Consider the following 18,221-nt stretch of genomic DNA (forward strand, 5'->3'; position numbering starts at 1 on the left):
AGAACCTTAGCCCTCTCCATAGGTTACTCCACCGTCCAGTTCCCCCTCGATGTGAAATAGCGGGAGATCACTCAAAGGGGAAGAAGGGGACCTACACATGGCTGATCATTACCGTCATGTCGTTAGTTAGAAGCTTCAGATAACCAGGGGGCTTCATTTCTGTGAATGAATGACCCTTTGAGTTCTGTTTTCGATTTCTTGTTAATGCTGACTTCGTGGATCGGTCTGAGATCCATGAACCTCCAATACTTGTCCATTCCACGAGAGTTCTCATTTCAGGATTGCAACCTTGATTGGATTGACTTTGCTCGGGGGTTCCCACTTTGAAGACATGTGATTTCGATCACACCTCCCCCCCCCCCCCCCTCCTCCACCACGAAATGCACGGCAAGTCGTCAAGAGTAGTGAATTTAAACCAAGCCATCAGGAAGGCTAAGGCATAGACTTTGAACTTCCTTGATCACAGGCATCTCCTAACATGACTCGTCCTACGTTTGTTAAAGAAAGCACAATATTGGAGAAACTCAGCAGATCAAACAGGAAAGATAGATAATCAACATTTCGGGCTTGAGAGCCCTCCATCAAGGTAGGAACAAAACGTTTATTCCTTGAAGGGCTCAAGCCCGAAACGTTGGTCATGTATGTATCTTTGCTGCACTGTTTGACCTTCTGACTTCCTCCAGCATCGTGCTTTTACTTTAACCACGATCTGATGGTTTTCCTCGGATTGTTGCGACAATATTTGAAACAAGTTTGACCTCTCGGCCGGGGCATTGTCGAGGAATGTTAAGATGATTTCAACGTGGGAGCGTTTTAAAAGGTTTAATTGTCTTTTGTTGCAGGGGTTGGAATTCTAAGTGAGGATCGAGAGTCAGATGGAGTCCCGGGTTTCCCTCGGGAATGCTGGAAGTCCCTCTTCCGTGTTCCAGCCTTTGCTAGACGGCCGATTGCCATACGGCAGACTGCAACACACGACCATCTTACCCATGGACCAGATGAAGCCGAACCGCTTGGAAAACGATTACGTGGACAACCCCATCGCCACGCAGCCCAGCCGCAACCCGACGAGCCACAGCCGGCCGTTCCACCAGGAGAGGGCGGCGGGCAATCAGGGCTGCGACCACCACGAGCTCTCCAACCACAGTAGCCTGTCCTGGTCCTCTCTGGTGGAGAGACCCGGCTCCATCAGTAGTAGCAGCAGTACTTCCTCGGATCAGAGGTTGCTGGACCACGCGGCGCCCCCGTCAGTGGCCGAGCAGCCGAACTGCCAGAGGGCCGTTCAATCACAGCCCAAATCATCCAGCTCCAAAGCGATCGATCTGAAAGAGACCTCCCAGCGCTTGGAGAGCGGCAAGCACGTCCTGCTGTGCGAGGGCTGCGGGAAATGCAAGTGCGCCCACTGCACCTCACCCAGAACTCTGCCCTACTGCTGGGTTTGCAACCAGAGGTGCCAGTGTGGCCCACAGGACATCGTCAACTATGCCACCTGCATGTGTCTTGTCAGGGGCATTTTCTATCACTGTACCAACGACGACGAGGAAGGTTCCTGCGCAGACCACCCGTGCTCCTGCTCCCACTCCAACTGTTGTGCCCGCTGGTGTTGCATGGGAACCATGTCTGTGCTCTTGCCTTGCTTGCTCTGCTACCTGCCGGCGACTGGATGCGTCAAACTGTCTCAAAAGTTTTATGACACTTTAAGTCGGCCAGGCTGCCGTTGCAAGAATTCGATCAGCGTGTACTGCAAAGTCCCAGAAGTCGCGGGGTGCAACGGGGACAAACCCTCGTGATGCAGGGGGGACATGATGTGTTTGGAGAGCCGTGGCTCATACTCGGACCGAATTGTTCTTGTCCTTTGCAAGGGTTCCTTTGAATCCAATGCAGAATGGGCAAAATCTTCATGTTCCTTTTTTTTTGGAAGTCCACATAATATCTAATTAAATGAAGCTTTTAAGAAGCCGATAAAATGTGGGGGTTTCTAAAGTTCTTTATAAATTCATGTTACTTGGAGGATATTCTGCTAAAAAAAGAACAAGGCTTTCCATTTTTTTTTGAATGGGTGGGTTGTGGAGGGAGATGGGGTGAATGGGCAAAAGGAATTTTAAATAGTTTAAGTAACTACCTCTAAATTCCACCCTGTGTTATATTGGCTGAGACCATACTTGTGTGAATTGTAATTGTCGCCATTATGCTAAGGTTTTTTTTTGGTGAACATCTCAAATAGAATTTAGCCAGGCACTTTTTTGAAGGTTGCAGAAGCCTGTTCATTTTGGAATGCCATCAATAGCCTATATTTCCCAGATTTCATGCATCTTTCATCAGGCAAGATTTAAAATATTGCTCCATATTACACCATTAAAAAAAATGGAGTAAAAGGCATTTAAAACAATATATTCATTGTTAAATTCAATGTGCTATTTGATCAACAATGGTACTAGTGAAGGATGCCCTAATAAATCTTGTTCGACACTTTAGATTGGAATCTCAAAGCAATATAGGAAAATATGGCAGGTTTTCACTTTCAACTCATCAGGTCACTTCAGCTGTTGATGTGTTTTTGATATTTAACTTTATGCACAAGAGGTCATTCTGTGAACAAGAGAAAGGGCCCCACAGTTAAATATTTTGAAAAAAATATTTTTTATGTATTTTATTAACAAAATTTCATGTTTTAATTTTAGTCCAAATTAAATCCAGATCTTTTCTTTTGGTCTGTATCACAAGAGCTTCTCAGTACATAAACCGTGCCAGTGGAGGGCAATAGACTAGGTGCAGGTTAGTGGGACTACGTAGAATAATAGTTTGGCACAGACTAGAAGGGCAGGATGGCCTATTTTCTGTGCTGCAACATTCTATGGTTAATGGAATTATTTTGTTGGTATGAATGATGTGTGCTTTACAAGTACTGAGAAGTGGACAGGTGACGACGGTTCTTTTCAGAATAAAATTAACCAAGTATATAACTGCAGACAATGCAAATAATATTTTGCTGTAAAGAAAAAAATAATAATTTAGAATTATAACTACACAAATAACTAGGAACAGAAGACACATGTGATAGATACTCTCATACTTTTTAAAGAAGCCAATAATATGCGGTGTTAGGCAATTTCGGTATCTTGTCAATCAATATAAGGCAGTATTTCTAGTCTATTCCATGCAGTTCAAAAGAGAGCTGCAAACTGAGCAGGAAGGCAGGAATTGGCAACATGAACACCTGTCAAAAGAAGGAAGCTGTAGTAAACAGACCAGAGGAACTGCTTGGACTGTGATGTAACAAAAAGAAGAGGAAATGCAACAATTTGAATTGTAAAGAAAACTAATATCCTTTTGACCTAACCCATTCTCTGTGTTTCATCTGTCTTTGTTATTGAGATTTTAAAGTCTACGTTTTTCTAAAAATAATGAAAAACAAACATTTCCGAACTAAATTAAATATATATTTAGGTTTTTTTATTGCATTTAATCAGTTGGAACACCTGACATTTTGGTATCTACATAATGATATAGGTAAGGATAATTTGGGGAATATGTCATTTTAACATAGGGAAAACCTTCACTGACATTATTATTCCATCTAGAAATAATAAGAAGAATAATCGGGACTGGGATGAATAGTGTCTTGCAATTGATAATATTACTGGATCATTGAACTTAAGATTGTGAGGCGCAAGTAGACTACAACATACAGTATATGTATCTTGCATAAGTTCATACGCATATTTATGCTGAGACGTTTGACAGAAGTAGCTTTTAATGTAATTGAGGCAGGTTAACTCTGAAGCATCTCCTTCCAATTCTGCCCGGAAAAATGCTGGCAACTAAAGCAAACCCAGCATTTGCTATTTGTGGTGTGATGACCCACGGCGTGACTAATGGAAACAGGATGTTCCCGGCCAACCAGAATAGTGATCAGACAGTGAATGGAATATTGCTCCAGCGATGCAGCCCTTATTGTTCTCACTCAGTAAGGAAAATCTCCAGTCACAGTGCTAGTCTACCACGCGTTTGAAAGAAAGCGAGTGCAGCATTGCGGTGCTGAACATGAATGTTGAAAGAACAAAGCAGATCGTCTGAACGGAGGATGTGAAATGATGCTTCAGTAGCGTGACGTTCCACAGACAAGTGCTTTGCCTCTTTGTTGCTATTTTCATTTATCCCAAATTGTCGGCCTGTTGTAAGTCAATTCACAAAGTGTAGACATGCATTGTGTGCCATTTTCTTTAACAAGCATGTTCTGAGGGACTTTTTGCCCCTTTATTTTATCCTCCATTTACGCACTTAGATTCTTCCCCCCACCCCCCATCATCTCTCATATACATGATGGTAAATCATGGCTAATGTGCAGTAATATACAAGTTCCTACTCGTTCTGCTTAACTTAAGCTGAATGGAGGCATTTAAATTGCATTTTGTATTACCTGCCCAGCTCAATTTGCGATCACTATTTCCCTATTGTATGCCACAATAAGTGTGCCTGTCTGAATGATACAGCCTTAAAGATACTTTACCTTCTGTTGAATGTAATACGCAAGTTCCTATTTGTTCTGTAAATATAATAGTAGTGGAAATGCAGGAAACTTTCTTTGAAAAACCGCCCCAGTACCAGAGATGCTCTGCTGCGAACCATGCAGTGTAGTGAGTGTTTTGTTGGTGTGGTGATTTTAATAAGGCACTTTCTACAAATATATAAGTAAACGTTGAGAAGCCTGACAAGAGAAGGAAGTGACTGAAAGGGATACAAGCTATTTAGGAGTCTGATGTGTTTTGGCTCCCTTCACTGTGGCAGCATCATCGAATGTTAAAGGCAGGTCATTGGGTCACTTGGTGGTAGCCTTTCCATCAGAGAACAAATGACAAGGATGGCAGGCCCTCATCAGTCTCTTCTATGTAATCTATCATCTCCAGTCTTCCCAAACGTGTCAGTCATTATTAGTTAATAGGTGGACAGGTTTAATGAGCGGTGGTTGGACACTGACAGAAACAGAGTAAAAATTACTCGCGTGATTGATAGTTAATGACCCATGTTAGAAAACCCTCATGCTAGCTGAAGGAAGAGTTTGGGTTTGTTTAGGATGTCACTCACTTGATTGGAAAAGTCTGCACCACACTTTGCCTTGGCTGACATATGACCATACCGCAGTATATGCCAGCACCTTAAGAAAGTGATAACAAAAGGTTTAAGATTGTAAAGAAACCTCAAGAAGATTGATTTAATTCTGCTCTGTGATATTATGGTTCATTATGTGTGAAGAGTCTTTTTGAACCTTTACTATACCATCAAAGTGCTTCATAGAAACGCGTCAGGCAGAATTAATGTTCATCTCTCTGATTCCTGGAAAAAAAAAACAAGTTGGCACCTATCAATATTTCTGTTTGCGTGGTACTCTTTAAGAAACAACTTGGGTAATTCTGAACTTCAATGAAATTCAAGCTATCAGTACCAGTCATTTCCTGTTCATGTTTAACTTGGCACCTTTGTGTTAACATGAAAAGCTGTGTAGAGTTCTGTATCTGATTCTGTTGGAAAAGGGTTCTTGTAAGAATATTTATTTGAAGGTTCTATTTTATAGTATTTATTTTAGATTTTCTCCTGTTGTGAAATTTCCTTGATTATGTAAAATAAGAGGGGAAAATGTAATGTATGTATGAATCAGAAAAAAATATATTGATGATAAAAAACATGATTTGGTCTTATAAAAGATTTTTTTCTCTCTTCCAAAGAATCTATAACTTGCATTAAGAGTTCCTCAGTGTTACAGGAAGTCAATGTGTTTCCCAATAAGAAAGGTGGCAACGTAAGCCTACTGGGTGCAGACTGGGAGATCGCTTTGTTGAGCACCTTGGCTCTGTCCGCCGCAATAGCATGGATCTCCCAGTGGCCACCCATTTCAATTTCCCGTCCCATTCCTTTGCTGACATGTCTGCCCATGGTCTCGCACTGCCAGACTCAGACAGCCTGCACAATGGAGGATCAGCACCTCATCTTCCATCTGCGTAGCCCCCAAACAGATGGCATTATCATTGACTTTTCTGGTTTCCTTTAAACCTTTCAGCCCTTCCTCTACCCCCCCGCCCCCCATCACCTTACCCCCAGTGCTCTCTCTCTCCTCTTCCTATTTCCCTGACTCCTCACAGAGCCAAAATCAATTCTCACCTTTCCTCTTATCATATCCATTTTAACCCCTTTTGTCTGTTGGTTTTGATTCTGCCACCCCCCCCCCCCCCCCCCCCCATCATTCTTCAGTCTTTATTCAGGTTCCTTCCTGTTTTTTGTTTATACCATGAAGAAGGGCTCAGAGCCGCAACGTCAGTAATATATATTTACCTCCTATGGACTCTGGGAGACCAGCTGAGATCCTCCAGCATTTCTGTGCATTTTTACTGCAATCACAGCATCTGCAGACTTCACTCCGGGCTGAAACCTGTTCTTCTGGGGTGCTTATGTTCATCCCAAGGACTTATCATTTTCAAAGTTGGATGAATGGTGATTAGCTTATGTTATGATGTCACCTAGGGGTTTACCTTAGCTGCTACAGCATTGCGGCCAGTAGTTCTCACCCCTGATCCTCATGTACTGTCATCTCTACCACAAAGTAAGTGCTTGTGGTTATCTAGGTAGAATAAGTGTAAGATAAATTTAAGTATGTATAAAGCATCTTTCTGTCTTCAGGGTGCTTCTATGGGCCTTACAGCTAATGTTGTTATGATTTCCCAAAGGGACACATTTTGGAATAAACCGTCCCACAGGGTGAATGTTTACCTGATGAGAGATGTGGCCTTGTTAAACACGAGGAACAATATTCCATGAATTTTTCTACAGTAAGAAGAAATATCAGAAATAAGTAAAACATCCTAGCTTTGTCAAAATAATTTCCCTTTAACCCAGTTGATACCTTTATCGATCAGGAGTAGAAACCTTGCTATAAAATAACAACTTGTAAGAAGTACATTTGTTCAGATTGAACAAAAAGGCAGATGACCATCCTGCCCTTTTCTGGGCTGGGCCAATAGTCAGAGAGGGACACTAAAATAGAATGCAAGAGTTATGCTTTCACCTGGTGGGGATTCAAAATTCTTACCAATAAAATCTACCTAGCCAATAGAGGGTGTGATCTTACAGACAACTTATTGGTTAATGGATCTATCATTAATGTCTGCAAAAAGATGCATTCCTCTCAATGTTAATAGTGATAATGACTTTATTGTCATATTTATTGTACAATTACATAGGCACCTTTATGTGGTGTCAGTATATTTTGTGGCTACTTTATTAAGGGGAGGTTCTTGAACCTAGAGGTGCTGGTCTTCAGGCTTTTATGTCTTCTTTCTGAAGGTAGCAGTGAGAAGAGGTTGTGATCAGGGCAAGGGGGGTCCTTTATGATGTTGGCTGCCTCCTTGAGGGAGTGCCTCACATAGATGTCTTCAGTGGATGGGATATGTTTGCTATATCTTCTGCAGCTTTTTGCAACCTTGGGCACTCCAATTCCCGAACCAGGCTGTGGTGCAACCAGTCAGTAGACTTTCCATAGTGTATCTCTGGATTTTTGATATTCTCCAACATGCCAAATCCCCTCAGACATGAAGGCATTGGTGTGCCTTCTTCATGGTGCCTCAGTGTGCTAGCTCCAGGAGAGCTCTTTTAACCATATAACCGTTTACAGCACGGAAACAGGCCATGTCAGCCCTTCAAGTCCGTACCGGTTCACTTGAACTACTCCAAATTTAAAAGGATTGGTGAAATCTTTACTATGTATTGTCAACACCAAAGTCCCTGTAGTTTTCAAGACATTCTGACAAGTAACTTAGAAACATTACATTTTAAACCAATGATATGTCAGGATAAGAAGGATTTTTCAAGGAACACAACTTTAAAAAATGACATCTAACTTTATTAAGAATGGAATACAACAACAGGAAAAACTGATTTAATCATACAAATTCTATGAGCATTGTCGAGCAGAGTAAAATGGATTTGTTTTCCATCCCTTACTAAGCTACCTCATTACCACTGCAGGTACTCCCTGTCTTACGACCATAATTGAGTCTGAAGGATCAGTTATATCTCAAAATGGACGCAAGTTCGAATTTTGTCCCCATGTGTCTTCTGATAAATGGAGTACCAGGATCTTGAAGGTACTTACCCTCTCCACTTCCATTCCATCAATATGGATGGACAGGTGTGTAGTTTCGCAGTCTCTCCTTCCTAAAATCAACAATAAACTCCTTGGTCTTGGAGATGTTGAGAGTTCTGGCACCACCCAACCAGATTCTTGTTTTCAGTTATTCAGCCAACAATGGCGGTGAAAGCTAATTTATAGATTGTGTTGGAGTCAAACCTGGTTATGCAGTCATGAGTGTATAGGCAAGAGAACAGGTGACTAAGTACACAGGCCCTTGGTCAGTGAAGAGGAAGTGATGTTACCGATTTGCACTGATTGGGATCTGCTGATGAGGAAGTCAAGGATCCAGTAATGGACAGAGTCTCAGATCCTTGACTGAGTCACCTCAATAATAAAGCTGTGTCAAACATCAATGGGAGAAAAGCTAGTCAGAATAGTTCATGTTCACTGACCACCTGAGGATAGCAGGTACAAGGGAGCCTGTTTCTGGAAATCATTAAATCTGAAAAAACATTGAACGCAGCTAAAATTACTTCCTCTTTGCCAAGGAGATAAGGAAAGAACAAATTTGACTATAGCCACAAGATAATGAGATATCTGCTGCTGGAGAACTACATGATATGTAGCTGTGTAGTCGCATGATCCTGATCTCCCTAAAGCTGCATATGGCAATGCATGTTCAGTCGCCCCTAATGTCATCAATATGCCAACATCTTCTGCATTGCTGAGTAATGTGACTTTCACGATAAACTGGCAGAGAATTAAATCAGTGCTGGGGAGTAGGTCTGCAAAATAAAATAAAAACATTCTTCAAGGAATAGAAAGGACCAGCCCCGAAACGTTGGCAATATATCTTTGCTTTTTTTTGGACGCTGAAAAGACAGACAGTATTTCTGTGTTTTTACCGCAATCACAGTGTCCGCAGACTCTCGTGTTTCACTCTGCAAAATAAAATGTAATTTCTGCTGTTTGGGTTTGTAGCAGATCAATTATTGTTTGCTGATCTCTACCAATACATGGATAAAATCAAAGACATAGATGCAAAGCTGCAATGTGCTTTTCACAGTAGTAGTATGAAGAGCCTATGAAATTAGGTGATTAGGTGTCCCGCATCGAACTTGTCAGCCACCAACGAGCCTGCAGCTGACGTGGACATTACCCCTCCATTAATCTTCGTCCGCGAAGCCAAGCCAAAGAAAAGTATGAAGAGCCTATGAAATTAGGTGATAAATGCTAATTTGCCTAACAATGTGAGAAATGAAGTCCCTGATTATGATTAAAGATGGACTTAACATATCTGTTCATCTCCATATTGTAAAATTTGACATCTTTTAAATTTAGGCATACAGCTCGGTAACAGGCCCTTCTAGCCGAAGAGCTTGTGCCGCCCAATTACACCCAATTGACATGCAACCTCCTCAGGTTCTGGAGGGTGGGAGGAATCGGAGCACCTGCAGGAAATCTGCTCAGACAGGGGGGACAACATACAAACTCCTTAACAGACAGTGATTGATTTGAATCCCGGTCAGTGGCGTTGCACTAACTGCTACACTAGCCACGAAGTGTATACAGTAGGTGTAAAGAGTAGCTGAGTTGTGAGTGATAAGTTTAGTTGGGTGTTGGCACCATTGCCATTGAAGGCTTGTTCTACTGGGTTTTCCCAGGGGGTTTAATGAATTAAATCTTTTCACTTTTGCAAGGCCAAGTACATTTGGAGCAACAACGCATAAACCTAAACACACTACCTGCGATCTTGATGCTTTTGATCAAAACGTGGTTGGTTTCAATGCCACTCTGGAATTATGACCATCTAATCCCATCAATATCTTGCCTCATTGCAGAACCTCATCACACTCACCGTCTTTCATATATCACATTTCCTTCTTTTCAGCAGGGAAACATCTTCGACATAGCAGTTAGCGCCGCACTATTACATCTCCAGTGACTGGAGTTTGAATCCAGTGCTGTCTGCAAGGAGTTTGTGCGTTCTCCCCATGACCATGTGTGGGTTTCCTCTGGGTGTCCTGGTTTCCTCCCGTGTATGGGATGACATTTCCACTCAGCCGGAATACCTGCTAAGAGAGGCACAGAGTTTGGTGCAGCCACAGCAAAGGCTTTGTGGAGAAGGACCACTGGCTAGGGTCCTGCCACCACTGCGCAGTCAGTGGCTAGGTCTTGTCTGACAGCCTCAAACACACATTGATGAAACTCAGCAAGTCACGCAGCTTCCTATGGATGCCACGTGACCTGCTGAGGTTCTCTGTCACATTGGTGCACTGCTCTTGACCCCAAAATCTGCAGATTTTCTTGTTTAACTCTCAAACGCATGATGGGGGCATTGTTTACGGAAGAAATATGAGTGGCATTGATGGAAAAGAATGTGCAGAATTGGTGTTAGAATGAATATAGAGTATTTAATATGCACCTTGTAAATATCTTTGATCTCGCTGATTATGTCAGAGGAAAGACCATTCAGGTAAGATCTAATTCAATACACAAGCATGCTGGAGAAACTCAGCAGGTCATGCAGCAACGATAGGCAGTAAAAGGTAACCCATGTTTTGGACCTGGCCTGTGCCCTTGGTTAACCTTTACCTCCTGTGGATATCGCGGGACCTGCTGAGTTTCTCCAGCACATTTGTGTATGGCCCTTGACCCCAGCACTTTCTTGTTGAACTCAAAGAAAATCTAATTAAGTTTCAGGGTTGTGGCAGAGGTTACTGGCTTTTGCAGCAGGAAGGAGGAAAATAATTGCTGGAGGAAGGAAGAAAAACTGATGACTTTCAATTGTTGCACAAATATTTCAAGATGACCTTCAATACAATTAATTCTACATTGTGGGGTGATGACTCACAGGGAAGGAGGAAACTTCTCAGCTTCTCACCTCAAGAATTCAGAACCACTTGAGCAGCCTCGGGCTTGCAGCACAGAGTGTTCGGTTGAGGTTTGCAGGTGTTTTATCTCGGAACGCACGTGTGCCTATGGTGCATGTGTGCGCACATATTTTGATAGCTGCAAAGGAAGTTTGGATCTCAGAGGATTATTTCTGTTAATTTCCTCTGAAACAGGAATAAAATGAAAATGGCAATAATATCCCGGATTACGCAAAACACCCCTCGGGTACAAGTGGATACAGGATGTGTAGGATTTCCCAGTGATGACTCGGCTATATATTTCTGTCATCGTGGCAGAACAATGGGATTCCATCAGCATTGATGCAACCATCTACTTTTTCCATTGAGGCATATTCTTAAACTCACATATCAAAGCTGAAGTATGGCTATTAGCCATCAAACCAAGCGGGTGGAAATTAGAAATCCTTTTCTACAGCAAGGCCACACTCAGGACTTTAAATCTCAGTAACTTTGAAAGGGCATGTTAAACCCTCACATGCTAAACACATGCACACCTTGACATGTCATTCACATGTATCACAACCTTTAGAGGTCTCATGGCTTTCTTATAATTCTGACCCCATCAATCTCTCCCTGAAAGGCGGAGATAAGATCTATCCAATGAGCAGAGAAATTTTGTATTTGGTCATGCTATTGGAATTGAGTAAATGATCTCAGCTGAAGTTGGAATAAGTTCTCTCAACTTGGTCAGGAGTAGAATATAGCATAAGGCTAGGTAAAAATTAGCAACAAGGATTATGGACATAGTCAAGTTTATTGTCATCTAATTTTACAAGTACAACCTGATGAAACAGTGCTTTCTGGTCCTTGGTGCAAAACACTCAGACACACAGCCAGATATAACACAGATACAAACAAACAATACATATGCAGGCCACGTATTTCATCTCTACAAATAAATATTTTCTTGTTAATATGAGAGTCTTGGACGGTTAGTGTGAGTAGTTCATTTGGTCGCTCAGCATTCTCACTGCTCGGAAGAAGAAGCTATTCCTCATCCTGGCTCTATATCTATATCTCTTTCCCAATGGAAACAGCTAAAAGATGCTGTACACGAAGTGGAAGGGATCCTCAATGATTATGCACACCCTCTTCAATCAACAATCTTGGTAGATCACGGCAATGATGGGAGGGAGACCCAGTGATCCTCTATGCCACTCTTATGGTCTTGTGGATTGACCTACGATAAGTGAACTGAATGAATGTATTGGGATCCACTGCCTTTGCTAAATAAAGCTATCATGTGGAGTGAACTGAACTGATTATCAACAGACAACCACTGGCCATCAGAAAAAAGCTGAAGCTGTTTAAACTCGAGCATAATCTCAAGTTTGAATTGGAATACAGGTATCCCCCGCTATCCTATGAAACCTTTCATAAGCCAAAATGGCATAAAGTGAAGAAGCAATTACCATTAATTTATAAGGGAATTTTTTTTGAGCATTCCCAGGCCCACTTCCCCGCGCTCTCCCGACAGCCCGCTCTCAGTCCCACACTGATCCCACTGCCCTGCGCTCTCCTGACAGCCCACTTACAAATGCAGCATAGAGCAGGGGTGGGCAACCTTTTTTTTAAACTCACATTCCACTTTAACAATCCTTAGCCATAAATGCTCTGTGATTAGAAAGGGATTGCTTCAGGTGGCATGCGAGTGTAAAAAAGTTTGGAAACGACTGTTTTAATCGTACTTAATTGACTTGTTATGTGCACAGTTTCATTCTTTGGCTTGGCTTCGCGGATGAAGATTTATGGAGGGGGTAAAAAGTCCACGTCAGCTGCAGGCTCGTTTGTGGCTCGTTTGTGGAGTTTCATAACTCCAAAGGAAATGGTCCAATGACAATTTTTCTCAAGCAAAATATTTCACTAACAATTGGATCTAGAGCAGTGGTTCTTAACCTTCCCTTCCCACTCACATACCACCTTAAGCAATCACAGAGCACTGATGGCATAGGGAATTCTTAAAGTGGAATTATTTCCAAGAGGGAAAACACAAAAGTCTGTAGACATCATGGTTAAAGTATATACACAATGCTGGAGAAACTCAGCTGGTCAAGCAGTGTCCTTTACATCGCAAAGATAAAAATCATAATTGATGTTTCGGACATGAGTCCTTCATTGAGGTGTTAATGAAAGGCTCAAGTCCAAAACTTCGGTTATGTATTTTTGTCTTTGCGATGTAAAAGAGGCTTATTTCCATCTCTGTTGGAGAGCAGAAGCAAATCTGCTCAATCTTCCTTTATCTAACAAATTCCTATCACAGGAAGCAATCACTACTCTCCCTTTATCACAAGTGTATCCTTCCTCAGGTAGAGACATCAGAAAAGCACATGATATTCCAGATATGGTCCCACAAGGGGTGGGGTGGGGGGAGTAATTGATATCTTTTTATGTGCATCTGGCCAGCCACTCAGATATGACTCAGATGATGTGCTGAGTTGAATTTCCAGAGATGTGTGAAATGATACAGAAATAAACTTGAAATAATTTTACTGAGTTTCTCCAGCACATTTGTGTTGTGCACTAGACCCAAGCGTCTGCAAATTTTCTTGTTGACAGAAATAATCGCGCCTCATTCCAAGAAAAGTTCACTTTCAATTGTAAGTGCTACGTGATCACATTTTAAATTAAAAAAAATAGACATACTGCACTGTGACAGGCCATTTTGGCCCTATGAGTCCGTGCCGCCCAATTTAAACCCCATTAGCCTACACCCTGGTTTTTGAAGGGTGGGAGGAAATCGGAGCCCCTGGAGACCCTCACAGACACGGGGAGAACAAACTCCTTACAGACAGCGCGGGATTCAAAGCCAGGACTGGTCCCAATCGCTGGCACTGTAAAGGCTATGCACTAACCGCTACCCCAACTAGACCATCCTGGTCCTTTTATTTCCACCACATTAAACTATTGCAACTGATGTGGCAAAAAGCATCAGAATAACTTTGGAATGTAATCAAATTTATAATGACAATCTTCCAAATAGAAACTTCAAAACAGGATTCTGGTACTATCCAGTTCTCAGTGAGTTACTTTAAAGATATGTTGCATTGAGCACTTTCTAGCTTCAGACATCCTCTGCGCTGTGAAGTTAACAGGGAAACTATAAAAAGAATGAAAAGGACAATTGAAGGAACTTACTGAAGTAGCTGGTGACTGCCAATCCTGGGGGAAATGTAATTTTTAAACCAATGTTTGTGGTCATCCGGAAAGTGGCAATAAATAGGAACACTTCCTGTTATCCAGGAGATGGTGCATTTATTTCCATTTTTGGGTGGGTGCTTTTTTCCAACAGGTTACATCAGGTCATGGGGTTTCTGCTTTTGCTTTTGTTTCTCTCTTTATTAAAAGGAATGTATTTAATCCTTTGCCTTTCTGTGTCTGTCAGCCTGCTTGGCAAGAAAGGAGCTGGAGGAGGTGGTGTTTTTGGAAATTTACTGTACGCTTTTATTTTTAAAATTTAAATTTAGACATACAGCACGGAAACAGGCCCTTTTGCCCCATGGGCCCATGCCGCCCAATTACACCCAATTGACCTACAACCCATGGTATGTTTTGAAGGGGTGGGAGGAAAAGCGGAGCTCCCGGGGGGATTACCCATGCAGACACAGCAAGTATGTACAAACCCCTTACAGACAGCACCAGATTCGAACCCTGGTTGATGGCACTGTAATAGCGTCACGCTAACTTCTATGCCAACCCTACCGCCCTTTCTTTTGATTTAATGTTGGGTTGATTTTTTTTGTCTCTAAGCTCTTATCGCCCAAACTTACTGTTCACCCACCTAAACTAACCTGTCCCTGTTTCGGAGAGCTGACTGAGACGATCCTCTGTACTCGAGAGGCATTCAGAGAGATAGACCAGGCTTTGAAATGTGAACAGGCCCCTCTCTTTTTCTATCTCATGGCATATTGTGTAATTAAATTTATGCTATTGTCGTTGGTACATCTTACCTGTGTGGCTGCAGCAAGTAAGATGCTGATGCATCTGTGCAAATTACCTATGTATATAACAATTCTCAGACTCATATCCCCAGGGGACACACTAGCCTTAACAGCTTGCCACTGTAAAAAGCTCTGGAGACTATTTTGTAAAAACTGTTTCAATTAGTTTAAATAATTAATGAAAGTAAAAATAAATGGTATAGCAAATAAATTACATTTACTTAAAATATCTTTAAATGCTGGCAAATAATTAAGCCAAACATGTAAACCACTTACTAACATGAACTTTGATCCCTGCACATTTTGCCAGGAAGCTGAGGACCAGATGCAAACTGCATCCAACTCCTTTCTTCAATGGATCCGTGATCCACTGCTGGGCTCAGTGGAGATCCAGTCACGCAGGAGAAGTTTGCACATCTGGCTTCCAGCTTGTTGTGTTTGACCAGGCATGAGACACGAAGAGAGGTGGATTGTAGGCAGTCTCAACCCTGCCCAGTACTTTGATCGGAATTGTCTTTATTCATGTCTCAGCAACTGATCAACATCTATTGTCTTAATACTTCATGCATTAACCTTCATCCACTCCTCCCTCACCACCAATCACTCCCTTGGCACCTACCCTTGTGACTGCAGCAGATGCTCTACTTGCAGCCACACCTCCTCCCTCACCACCATTCAGGGCCCCAAACAGTCCTTCCAAATGAAGCAGCACTTGACTTGTGAATCTGCAGGGGTCAGCTACTGCATCCAGTGCTTGTGTCTTGGTCTCCTCTGTGCAGGGCGCAGACTGGGAGATCGCTTTGTTGAGCATGTCAACTCTGTTCCCTGCCATAGCATGGATCTCCCAGTGGCCACCCATTTCAATTCTCCACCCCATTCCTGTACTGACCATGTCAGTCTGTGGTCTCATGCGCTGCCGGACTGAGACCATCTGCAAATTGGAGGAACAGGATCTCATCTTCCAACTGGGCACCCTCCAACCAGACGACATTAAATATGAACTTCTCCGGTTTCAATTAAAACTTCCATTTTCTTCCCCCGTCACCTTTCCCTCAGCTCTCTCTCTCTCTCTCTCTCTCTCTCTCTCTCTCTCTCTCTCTCTCTCTCTCTCTCTCTCTCTCTCTCTCTCTCTCCCCCCCCACCCCCCTTTCCCTCTGGCTCCTTTCTCAGAGTCAAAGTCAATTCTCATCTTTCCTCTCATTATATCCAATGAACACCTTTTATCTAATGGTCTGTACTCTGCCCCCCTCCAATTCTTCCTCCTTTCCTTCCCCAGCCTTTAATTCAGATGCCTTTTTATCTCTCATACCTTGTGGAAGCACTCAGGCCCAAAATGTCTGTAATATATCTTCACCTCCTCTGGATGCTGGAAGAGTTCCTCCAGCATTTCTGTGTTCTGACTACAATCACAGCATCTGCAGATTTTAATTTTTCACTCCACTTATGGTCCATCCAAAATTGCCCCTGAATTGAAGGGGTTTGCTGGGGTTAATTACTATTGAATTGAGCTGTTGCTTTGATCAAGGGGAATTTATAAGAGTTACCTTCATTGGTGGGCCTGGAGTCACATGAATAAAGATGGCAGGTTCCTCCCCTCAAGAACACTAATACCAGGCAATGAACAAAAGTCAGGTAGCTTTATGAAAATTTTATTACTTTTGTTTCCTCTCATAAAATGTGGGTGTTATCAGCCTTAATTTTTTTAATTTAGACGTACTGTAGTCTAACAGGCACTGCTGGCCCACAACCCTTGCTGCCTATTTGATCTACAACCCTGGTACATCTGGGAGGGTGGGAGGAAAGTGGAGCACCTGGAGGAAACCCATGGAGACACGGGAATAATGTACAAATTCCTTACAGACAGCAACTTTGTTTCTGGACTCTGGATGAAAGTGGATGTGTAGTGCCTAAATTGGATTGACAGACCATGTGTTGATCCCATCATCATCTACATGTCCTTATTCTCTTAGATCGTGGACTTCACGGTGTGGAAGATCTCGTTGGAAAGCAACATTGGTTTTGTAAATGATGAGCATATTTGGAGTTGCACACATTTTTAAATGGTGCACTGGTTGTGAACGAGTGAAAGTTTGAGGCAGTGCTTACATATGAAGTAAGCAGGGTTCAAAAAGGGTTCCGATTGTGGCCTTCACTCTGTCCGCATCAATGACAGGGATTTTGCTATGGCCAACCATTTTTTTTGAAATATTTTATTTATCATTTTAAATATGTTTAACAATCAACAATCATACCAAATACAAAGCATGAAGAGAACCCCTCCCCTCTATATGTCCTATTAAACAGGGAAAGAATGAAGGAAAAAAATACAAAAAAAGCATCCCCTTGTCAGCGCGTACAGTAAATCATATGGAGACATGATAATACCACAGTGTTAAAATCTTTACAGAGGGCTACTGGCTAGTCAGTAGCGATCGTAACCCTATATTGGGGCCAGTGAGGTGACTATATGCTCTAAATAAGGCTGCCAGAGTTTTAGGAAGGTGTTATATCCCTTCCTGAGATTGCATGTGATCTTTTCAAGTGGGACACGGCTATTCATCTCTGAAGACCACCTATCCATGAGTAGATGGGAGTCAGACTTCCATGTTTCCACTATGCACTTCCTGGCCAATTCTGTGAATTTAATTTGAGTGTTAGTTAGTGATGTGGCCAACTATTTCAATTCTGCTCCCCACTCCCATGCTGACATGTCTATCCATGGCTTCATGTACTATCATACCAAGACCACCCTAAAATTGGAGGAGCAGCACTTAATTTTCTGTCTGGGCACACTTCAAGTTCTCCAGTTTCAGCTTGCCTACTCCCCATTCTCCCTCTCTTCCTGACATCACTGTTTTCTTTCCTCCAGCTCTTCATCCCTTCCCTCTCCAATCATAGAGCCATCCCCCCTCCCCCTGCTTGCTGGTGTGCCCTCCCACCCGTATCCTCTTATTATCTCCTGCCTGTCAGACTGTGCTCGTCCCCATGTCTCTCCCCTCCATCATTTTGTTTGGGCATCTGCCTCCATTTTTTCCATACCTTGATGAAGGACTGAAGCCCGAAACATTGGTGATGTATCTTTATCTTTGCTCTATAAAGTTCACTGTTTGACCTGCTGAGTTTCTCCAGCTTTGTGTTTCTACTTCAATCACATGGTTGAGCACTTTTGGAGCTAAATTCATTCAAACATATTGAGAATATTCTGCAATGATCCAGATGTGCCTGTGGAAAGGCCTTGAGCATTTAGCT

At 42.4% G+C, this 18,221-nt stretch overlaps 1 protein-coding gene across 12 annotated transcripts in view; it reads left to right on the forward strand.

Moving 5' to 3' along the window:
• The window catches only part of spry4 (sprouty homolog 4 (Drosophila)), a 122,220-nt gene that overhangs the window by 18,220 nt on the left and 85,779 nt on the right, over positions 1-18,221 (forward strand). For 3 of the 12 annotated variants that reach the window (XM_069898132.1, XM_069898135.1, XM_069898133.1), the window contains exon 2: positions 843-1,964. The exons of 8 other annotated variants lie outside the window; for them this stretch is intronic. In XM_069898132.1, coding sequence (XP_069754233.1) covers positions 876-1,787 — 912 coding nt within the window. In that variant the 5' untranslated portion in view covers positions 843-875 and the 3' untranslated portion in view covers positions 1,788-1,964. Of the gene's footprint in view, positions 1-433; positions 587-842; positions 1,965-18,221 lie in introns of those variants that run through there. One more of the 12 variants, XM_069898134.1, reaches the window with a different exon arrangement.

The sequence above is a fragment of the Narcine bancroftii genome, chromosome 9 (genome assembly GCF_036971445.1).
Source record: "Narcine bancroftii isolate sNarBan1 chromosome 9, sNarBan1.hap1, whole genome shotgun sequence".
Classification (NCBI taxonomy): domain Eukaryota; kingdom Metazoa; phylum Chordata; class Chondrichthyes; order Torpediniformes; family Narcinidae; genus Narcine; species Narcine bancroftii.